Below are 10,500 nucleotides of genomic sequence, written 5' to 3' on the forward strand. Positions count from 1 at the left end.
CCCCCCCCCCCCCACCCACCCGAGCGGCTGAGATTTATCATCATTCCTATTCGGATACTCGCAATTATTTGAATGATTTAATGACTCATTCAAACTGTTTCTATATGTGTATTATGTGTAGGTAGCTTCATTATAACATGGATTATTCTAGTGCCACATCTTTTTACACCAACTTAAACCTCTTATTGCCCTTGACGCTATTGACGTAAAATAAAAAAATCCCCCACTACCCTTGACGTAATTGACGTAATTGTTTTATTCCCTATAATCGGGGGCTTAATGTATCATAATGTAGCAACTTTTGGCTAGTTTGGCTAACGGCCGATGTAATCTACCTAAAACCGGCCGATGTAATCTACCTAAAACCGGCCGAAATCCTCGCGTGCACGGTCTTTATGTGCATAGCTGCGTAAAATGCGATATTCGAGGCTTGATTAGAGCTTAATTTGAATTAGATATTAAAATAAACGATGATCGCAGAGCATCGGGGACAGATCACTGTGTAACACAGTGCAGAAAGCTAGCGGGTGTTATGATCCGTTTAACCGGAAATTACATCGCTCTATTCGGTCAAAAATCGCCATAATGGTGAAGTTACCGCCACCATCAGGACTGGGTCTCTAATACTATAGGATTGCCACGTGAAAATGAGATATAGTGTGTATATCACAGATTTTTCTATTGGCATTAAAATGATGAATTAAAAACATGAATAGTGCAGGTAGAAGGCACAATCCACTGTTAATTAGGGTGGCCATAAGGGGCTTAACTTCCTGAAAGGTTACATGATAATGACTGAGGATTATGCCACTTTTTACACCACAGATTCCCAAAGTTAAAATAAAAATTTAAATAGCAGAAGTACACATTATGGCTAATGGCAGAAAGAGTCAACACTTCTAATTCTACCACTCTCGCTTGGTGGCATTGATGAAATTTAACTAAAACGCAGTGGAAGACTACGTCCGTTACTATTTCACATGCAGCTGGAGAATCATGGCAAGAAAATGATGGCTGAATGTTGTAAAGATTCACCGGGCACGTCCTACATGACTGAACACGGGAAGCGGATCATTTAGTGGAGAAAGCCTACTGCTGGGCTCTGCGTCAACATTCTCTGCATGAGACCCAGAGACATGCGGATCAGGGAGGCATGGATGCGGTATTTTCCCAACTTCACCACATGGACCCTGGAATTCCCAAAATAGGCGAACAGTCGGCAAAAAGAGCAGATCTACAAGCTCACTAGGTGTTGTGAGCTTGTCGACCCCCCTGGGGGTCAACTAAGTATAATGCTTTAAGTAGGGGGGGGGGGGGGGGATTCTCTCTCTCTCACCAGCTTTAATCTCTCCTTCCTCCGTTTGCCGGGCGCCGACCCAGAGGAGCTGGTGGAGGAGCTGGAGCTAGACTCCTGACCAATCACGTTGCCGTCGTCATCCTGGTCGTCCTGGTCGTCTTCATCGTCGTCGAAGCACCACTCCGGCAGCTCGGGGGCAGGGGGAGCGTCATCCACGTCGCCATAGCGACGAAAGAGCTCCTTGAGGTAGTCACCCTTGTAGATCCCTGGGGCACGGGACTGGCCGAAGGCAGCTACAGCCGCCTCGACGCTGTGACGAGAAAGAATCGTGCAATTTAAAATAAAGCTCAGCTATTTTAAATGGGGCTTGGATGTTAAACAAAACACATTACAAAATGATATACACTGTTACACTAAAACCTCAAAACCTAGTCTGGTGTACAGACTGTACCTGCACTGCAGCACTGTTTATGGATAGCTGTATCTTTTAAAATACATAATTTTAATATTTTTGAATTGATGGCTCATATTACTAGAGAAGCCTGGGAGTTAATTTATCCATTTGAAACGCTGAGTGTACAAATGTAATCAAATGGACACAAATTCTGGATTTTACAGGATATTCCACTGAGATGTGGTTGTACGGGTAACCCTGGCCATGTACGCGGTTTGTTTTCAAATTCAGATTAACCGACTACAGCAGATTAAAAACATGGCAGGCAAGGCACCCATGGATCTGTGCAGAGCCATGGGTGTGCCAATGTGCAAGCATAGACAGTATTGACGCCGAAAACTAACACACCCATTATTATTAATTGTAGTAGAGGTGCTCGGCTGTGTTGCTTACATCACTAGAAGGCCAGTTTCATGCAGCCTGCCAATTTACCATGCTGTTTTTACCCTGAACTGGAATAGACTACTAAAGCAGAAGCTGAAATCCTTCCCAGACTCCCTCTACTGTTCCACCTCTGCCTTAAGACAACACCACTGCTGTAAATTATTCAGCACCCCTGGCGTCTCCAGCTTGGTTCTGTCTCCACTATACCAGCGAGCCTCTTCATGAAGCGTGACTTTATCTTTAGTGACAGCGTCTCACATCAAGTCATCACACATATATAGAAGGCATCGACAGGGGCCGATGGGCCACAGCCTTCACTGCAAAGCGGTACCCTAGCAGGGGGTGGGGGCTGGGGGGGCAATTATGTAAGCAGCTGAGGGAGAGCCCACGCAGTGTGGTTCATGTTGTAGTGCATCAGTGTTGTTCTGACATGGGCTGACGAAAATTGAGGCACAAATGCGCCCTCCTGAGGGAAGACAAAAAAGCCTGCAATACCAGCACCGAGACTGATCCAGGGGCGTGACGTTAGTTACCTCCAGTCCATCTTCTCTACCAGGTATGCACACACCAGGAAGCCCGTCCGGTTGAAGCCGTGCGTGCAGTGGACCCCTTGGAAGAGAACAAAGAGACACCAGTCAAGACAATACCATATTGCATGCAAAATCACATAAAACTTCAGCAGACGCCCTCGTCTAAAGCGAGTGCATCAATCGATTACATTTGGCCTCAGCAACATTACATCGCTACCTACCACATGTGTTATCCTCCCACTGCCTTCAATTCATCCTGATGCAAACTGCAAAGATGGCACGATAATTTCAAAAGCCCCAGTGAATTTAGCATGAACATATCCAGTTCAAAGCACTCCCCTTGGAAAATCAATAAGTTGAGATGCAGTGAGGCAGACGGTCAGTCAGTAGCCCCCCCCATGCAACCCTTGTTCATCTACAGATCTGACACCAGCCTGTAGACACAGTGAGACTTATTGACTGATGGAACCCTGGGGAATGTTTGGACAGGAGAGCAGCGGATTCTGTAGTAATGGGGTGCAAAACAGTTCAACGATTTAGATGAATGGATTTGAATAAAATAATCGATTTTAGGGGGAAATGTTTTTTTTCATCTTGTTAAACACCAGCTCGCATTGTATGTTGACACGACACTGTATGATGATGCATAAAACAGGGCTAAGGAAATGTACGTTGTTCAGACTAGTCATTGGTCCGACAAATGACAACCCACCTCATCTCCTAACCCAGCGGTTCCCACACCTTTTTGGCCATGCACCCCCCGTTACCTCCCCGACCTAGCTGACACACCCCCGGACATGGGAATATAAATTGCATAAGCTATATAGACATATATTTCCTTTTTATCTACATATATGAACCTGAATATGGCATATATATGCAGCATAGGCCATGTTCTGCATATACTTGCCATATATTGGCATAATATGTTAAAATATTTCAAATAAAACCATAGCACCACCATTAGCCTTTTCATGTCGCGCACCCCCTAAAAGGCGCTCGCGCACCAGTTTGGGAACCACTAACCTAACCATAACCGCAAGCACGGGAGCTGACGCATGTCGGACTAATGCCCCGTCTGAATTACATGCGGTCCCCATGTCTGACAGGTCAATGATAAATTAAACTCTACAGCTATCAGACAGAGGGAAGATAAGGGATGATAATGAAGATGCAGTCAACTAGTCGAGGGAGGTGATCAGATTTATGAGCATGGCTGTCTAATTTGGTCTCCTGCAGAGAGACAACCAAGAACAATCCGATCGGCAGGTGGCTGGGGAGAGGGCATTGCTAAAATTACATTCATATATTCTGCTGTGAGGCGTAAACAACTTAATTTGCAACATTAGGTAGACTAGAGAAATAGTCCGCAGGCAAGAGCTGGGCTGGGCTGGGCTCAGAATGGTGGAACAGAGAGCTCTCTGCTGTCCTGGGTGTGAAAGCACAACTCTAACGGCCATGACAGATTAGTTGTGTCCCCCAAGCCTGGCCTAAGGCACTATGTACCACCAAACATCACAATAAACATTTTGTTCAGATTTCACACACATCTAAAAATTAAATACAAGATGTCCGTTTTTCTTACTGACTGAAACTGTGTTACTGACTCAAACTCAAATCTGCTTGCCTGAAGGGTGGGGAAATGGTAAACAATTTGAGAAATTAGCTTTAACTAGAGACAAACACATTCATATGAGAGCAGTATACTGTAAAATAATTTTATAAAGCCATTAAGTCTTGGAGGAAAAACATCATCTGCATGGGTTTTTTTACAGTAGGATTCATTTTAAGCATAATAAATCACAACAATAGCCCATTCCTCAATGATTCCCAATTTCAATTACTGTATGTGACAGGTAAAACCATTCACAAATTAATTTATTTGTTTAACATGCAATTGATTATCTCAACAGCATAATAATCTGTTATTAAGGACAGAGCAGTCTTTCAACTGCACCTCTCAAGGTTACTGGGGCATTAGTATTCACACAGAGTATGGACTGGAAGCCAGCATACTCAACCAGGCTGCTCAAAAACAAAACAAAAAGAAAATCCCCATATATTTAAATTAGTTATTGCTTTTTAGGCAACAATATTCTACGCAGGCAGTTTTAACTTATTTCCTGTTTGAGGACACTTCTCTTTTTTTGTATCTTTCAAACATTCACTCGTCTGTAACAGAGCAGAACATGTTTGGAATCCAATCCTGTAAGTTGTTATTTTTGTCTACAAGGCAAAGCAAAAATCTATTTACCAATTTGCTGTGTAATATATATTGACCCAATCCCAGAATAAAATGATTTAATTCAAGTAAAGAGCAATAAATAATATAACCAGTAAGACGCCCTGAGGGCGAGAAGCCGCATGCACGAATCCCCTGGGTGACGGCAGACTGCTGGGCGAGCACTGGCACTTTGGCATGGGGGGTCAGATCAACATATGGAATGAATTCTGTACTGGCCATATATGGAGCATGTCTTGAGTGTACAGGGTTTGATGAGGTCAGATCAACATATGGAATGTCAGAACAGGAAGGACGGGTGGGGAGGGATCACCATATGGAATGTCAGAACCGGTCAGCTCAATATGATATATGGAGATCTAAGGGTTTGAGGTCAGATGTAGAGTTGCTGGCTGACTCCATATATGCAGATCTAGGTGATGATCCAGTCTTCTCCATGTATGGTTATCCAGGGTTAGATGAGGTCAGTGTCGTGATCTTCATATATGGAGACGGGCATATATGGTGGCGTGACGTGTCACGAGGCGTGACTATATATGGAGGTGTGATGTCACAACACGTGACCATATATGGAGGTGTGATGTCACGAGGCTTGACCATATATGGAGGCCGACCAACTGACGGGAGATGCAGGTTTTCATAGTAAATGCGACCTACGGTCACAACTGGTGCATCCCTAACACCATTGAATGACTTCAAGTTCAATAAAAGAAAAACTCAAAACAACAATGTCAAACGTCTATCTTTCAATCCTACGTCTTCTGGTCCCTTACAAATTAACATATGCAAAATACAAATACTGAATGAAAATAATCAATGGATAAGACATTTGGTACAAAGTAAACCTGATACTTGGGAGAATAGTATTGAGGCAATGTTATGTAGCAAAGTTAACTTAACCTTCTAGCTCCCTCTAGTGTATCTCAATCTCAATGACATGAGGAGTGCAATAAACATTCCCAGGGTTATCCATACCAATTCTACCTCCAATCACTCCAGGCCATCAGCCCCACTCAAAATCCACAGTTCCAACAACCTTTCTAGTCTCATTTCCTCACGAAGAAAAACTATTTTACAAATTTGAAAATCTAATTGATTATATACTACACTCCAAATACCTGGCTATGGCTGTCTTACCAATTAATTCGGTTGGATTTTTCTCCATGAAGTGGTCACACAACCGGATAAACATCTCTGTTGTCTCTGGCGATGGACTCTCCCCATGCCTAAACAGAGTTAGATGGCATTTTAAATACAAAAAACAGTAGTAGGTAGTTGAAAATACCTCAATTTCACACTGAACAACATACTGAAGACAAATATTGAATTCTAGCAATCATTTGAGAGTCACATGGATGAATTAATTCATACCCTTTACATTGAAGCTTCATATATTTTATGCCGTCTTTTTCAATATCATTTCGGTCATAAAACCGAGTCGTGTTTGTTAAGTCAATGAGCAAGCCCATTTTTACCTAGAAGAGAGAGAGACACCAAATGACAAAAAAGAGAGTTTAGTGTTAACAGGGCTTTATTTTTTATTTCACAATGTGAACAGTGAATTACACATCAAATATTTTTACATCATGAAAATTGCTTACCTTAAGACTTTTTAAATAGTTTGACAACATGCTTGGATGGAACCTGTTCTCTTCTGGAACTTTGTCATCATATTTTGGACCCAACATTGTTTTCATCGGCAGGAATTTACCTAGAAAGGAATGAATTAACACACAGTGGGACAGTGGTTATTAGGGATGTGTCGATTTTCGACTTTTATTTTTAATATATATTATAAAATAATTGTAATGGCTTTTTCAAAAACATTATAAACGTTAGTTTAAAAAAAATGGATCATATGTTTTCCACACGGCCCCAGGTGTTAATTGTGTAATCATTCAACCGTATTTCAATGGGTCACCACATTTGGTGTAACCCCGGGTGACCGACTGACTGCTCTTGTTTTGTTTGCAATCATTTTATGCGCGTGGGCGACGTGGCAGAGATTGAAAGTCGACGGAAAGGTTATCTTTTAGTAAGGCCGACCGTGGACTTATTCACAGTCACTGTTTAATAGTGAAAGGAGGAGATCAACGCAATGCAAATAAGCCATGGTGGAGCCCAGCTGAGCACAGCACAGGTGCACAACACTCCAGTAGGCTGCAGTGCTCACTGTATGTTTACTTCCTCGCAGGACAAGTGAAATCCCAATACATTATTTAACTCACCCGGGTCGCCCAATCCCGAATCACCAATAAAGTTAAAATGGAAATAAAGAGCTACATAGTTTACAGTTGGTAAATGCAATGTCATATGTTGCAACAAGGCTGCTCTTCCTTTTGTTTGCATTATCAATTTCTCAGTTCAGTTCAGAGTGTACATGAGGGGCTATATCTTGCGCCACCCCTTAACCCTTGCCATTTTTTACATTTTAAAAAAACCTTTTAAAATAGTTCAAATAGCTGATCTACAAGCTCACAACATGTAGATGTAGATCGGCTAGTTGAACTATTTTAAAATGATTTTCAAAATAGTAAAAAATGGCAAATAAGTTTAGGGATAAGGGATAAGGGTGGCGCAAGATGGAGCCTGTGATGTAAATTCCACTATCATCTCAGTAGCACTTTGGCACACAGAGTGAAAGCATTCCATTATCCCTGCCTTTGGTAAGTAGAATAGTGCTATGAGACCTGGCTTGATATGGTCGATGTTTACAATATTTTCTGGTAAATAAATTAGCTGTGTTGAATTTTACAGAATATCTGTGGTTTGTCAATTACCTGGCTGACCTGTTGGACCTACACATGACACATCCCAGCACATTACAATGGCACCATCTGGCATTGCATTTGACTGGCTGTTACAAATTAAGTGGTCAGACCCACTGTTTTATCAATTACAGCGATGGAGCATAGAGGGTCTGAATTCCTGTGTTATGCGAGGGTTTCGCTAGAGAAAAACCTGTCGGGCAAGTACAGGTCATGTACCTTTTGGGAGAAATACAACAATGTGCGAACACAGAAGCAAGATTTGTGAACTGTTGCGATTAAAGGGTGGTTCTATTCCATTGGTTAACCTTCTAAGGACTACTGCCTGTAACGAGTAGACCTAGACCTACTGTACATGTAAGCAGAGCTGCTACTTTTACACGCTTAAATTTGAGTTTTTTTCCTTTTGTATACATTTAAATGTGCTGCTTTTTGTCCCAAAATGACTTCAAAAGATTGCTGCTATTCGTTTAAAAAAGCTTCATACCCTGTACATATAACATCTATATAACAATGCCATCTGACATAGCTCTGTTTACACAATGCTGTACCCCCTCCAACTGTATACTTTCCCATTTTCAACTGTTTTATTATATTTTGACACTTGCTTTGGCAATGTAAACGTATGTTTTCTCATGCCAATAAAGCTCCTTTGAATTTAGATGTCATTTACATTCCAGTAAATAATCAACACTGTGCACTCCCTCTTTTGCAAAGTAAATTATAGATTGTTGCTTGTAAGCATTATCCATTCAATTCAATTCAAAGATGCTTTATTGAAAACATACGTTTACATTGCCCCAAAGCAATCAATGTATTGCAATCAAAACAAAATGTATACATTTGAAAGTCAGAGTCTTCAATAAATCCATTTCTATGTACCAAGATCACTCGATGCAGATAGTGCAGGAATACACACAATGATTAGTCTTTGGGTGGTTGTCCACCCGATTATCCCCTACCTGTATTTTGATCAGAATTTAAAATGTCAATAATACCAAATATATACTCCATGTAACGTTAAGGCCAAAAGCAACACCTGCACACAACGAACGAACCATTAAACTGGGATGAGGTTCTAGACCTAGCAGGCTAACCATTGCTTGTGATCCCTAAAAGTTCAACATAAACCTCTCATGAGTCATGGCTGTTGTTGTTTTTACCTAAAGAATAGACATAATAACGTCTAGGGTTTAAATAAACACGTCTATTTAGTTGTTTTTTTCTTCTTCAGAAAATCACACAACCTGGTCTGTTGCCAGCCTTAGGGTTTGTTTTGACACGTGATCCAAGTACAGCACTGAGCACAGGGCTAACTCAGATGCTGCTAACATAAACAAGCTAAAGTGTGAGGAAGAATGCTACCATAACAAAGACCTTCTCTTTAATTAACAAATGACCCTTTATGCTTTTATTACACTTCCCCAAAAAAATGCAACAATGATACACAGCAACTCAAATAAACGCAGGTTTAACGACCTGTGCTGGCTGTTGGCGCAGCAGTGTGAAGTGAAGCTAACGGTCATTATCACTCATGATAGCCGTGCAGAAAATAGCAGATCTACAAGCTCACAACGCGTCTCGTCCGCGACGCGTTGTGAGCTTATAGATCTGCTATTTTAGGCGTCGAACGTCGTATGACGACGTTTGAAGTAAGTGATTCAGTCGCAGGCAGACACTGAGACAGAGACACGAACCAACATGTTAGCATTTCTTCCAGCCAGGCTAATGTTGTTTACATGTTCCACTTACCTGCCACGGGCTGTCCCCTTCGGGGACAATTCCTCCACCGAGGTGGGGGTCCGGTGTGTGACATGTTTACTCAGAGAGAGAAGGGTGACGGTCCCCTCCTGTCCTGTCGCCTTGTGTTGAAAAGTCACTAGAAATAAGAAGCTCCTCTTCTCACGGTGGACATCAGACCCACCACCTTCCCCTGGTGGCGTCGTTAACTTAATTCGACGCTTTCGGGCCCTCGGTACGAGCCTCAATGAACTTTACCTGCCGCCAAATTTATTTATTTAAAAAAAACAGTTTTTTTTTACTCGCTTTCATGCGTAGCCTATCGTAGAAACCTTACTCTCTTAAAAATAACCGTGTTTTTTCTCCCACCATCTCCCTCTCTCTGAGACTGTCCAGAAGTTGTGTTAACGGTACCTCTAAGCCTACTTCATTGAGCATTCATGAGCACAGCTACAGCTAGGCTACATCATAGGCTAACTGCTAACTTGTCTTCTTCTTGTTGACAGATGTTCAGCTCACTGGACCCTGATTCGTCACTGCCACCCAGCGGGCGGTGAAGCAAATTCAGCTCACTGTTTTGAAAATAAAATAAATTCATATATTCGCTTCTCTCTTCTACCTACAGTACCTAGTACTTTCTTTCTTTCTTTCTTATTTTCTGTAGGGTGGGGAGTTTGTAAAACCAAAAATGTCTAACATAAAAAGTGACATTGGAGCAGATATGAGACTATATATATTTGCCAGTTCGAACCTGGGTCAAAGTGTCCTTGAGCAAGACACTGAATTGCTCCCGATGTGTAGGTTGGTGCCTTGCAAGTTGCATGGTTTCCTCTGTCATCGGTGTATGAATGTGTGTGAATGGGTGAATGTAATGCACAATCTATTGTCAATGGGAATGTAATAGTTTGTTTAAGATGAAGTTTGCGGACTATAACCAAAAGCTGGATGTATAGGAGGGGCTAGCGCCCCTCAAACATTTGAGAATTTTTGAGAGAGGGGGGGGGTCTAAAATGATTTCTTATGAACTCTACCGTAGTAGTTCAAGGGTCTCAATGAAATAATACAAGTTATCTCCAAGAACTGTT

General features: G+C 41.9%; 1 protein-coding gene across 1 annotated transcript in view; it reads right to left on the bottom strand.

Annotated features, from left to right (window-relative positions):
• rngtt (RNA guanylyltransferase and 5'-phosphatase) overlaps nucleotides 1–9,923 on the bottom strand; it is a 100,511-nt gene extending 90,588 nt beyond the window's left edge. Inside the window, exons 1-6 of the mRNA XM_079525898.1 lie at nucleotides 9,428–9,923; nucleotides 6,509–6,618; nucleotides 6,279–6,382; nucleotides 6,045–6,133; nucleotides 2,669–2,744; nucleotides 1,337–1,607 (exon numbers count right to left, since the gene is read on the bottom strand). Of these exons, the coding sequence (XP_079382024.1) occupies nucleotides 1,337–1,607; nucleotides 2,669–2,744; nucleotides 6,045–6,133; nucleotides 6,279–6,382; nucleotides 6,509–6,618; nucleotides 9,428–9,491 (714 nt within the window). The 5' untranslated portion in view covers nucleotides 9,492–9,923. The remainder of the gene's footprint in view (nucleotides 1–1,336; nucleotides 1,608–2,668; nucleotides 2,745–6,044; nucleotides 6,134–6,278; nucleotides 6,383–6,508; nucleotides 6,619–9,427) is intronic.
• Between the last annotated feature and the right edge of the window lie 577 nt (nucleotides 9,924–10,500).

The sequence above is a fragment of the Electrona antarctica genome (assembly GCF_951216825.1).
Source record: "Electrona antarctica genome assembly, chromosome: 17".
NCBI lineage: Eukaryota > Metazoa > Chordata > Actinopteri > Myctophiformes > Myctophidae > Electrona > Electrona antarctica.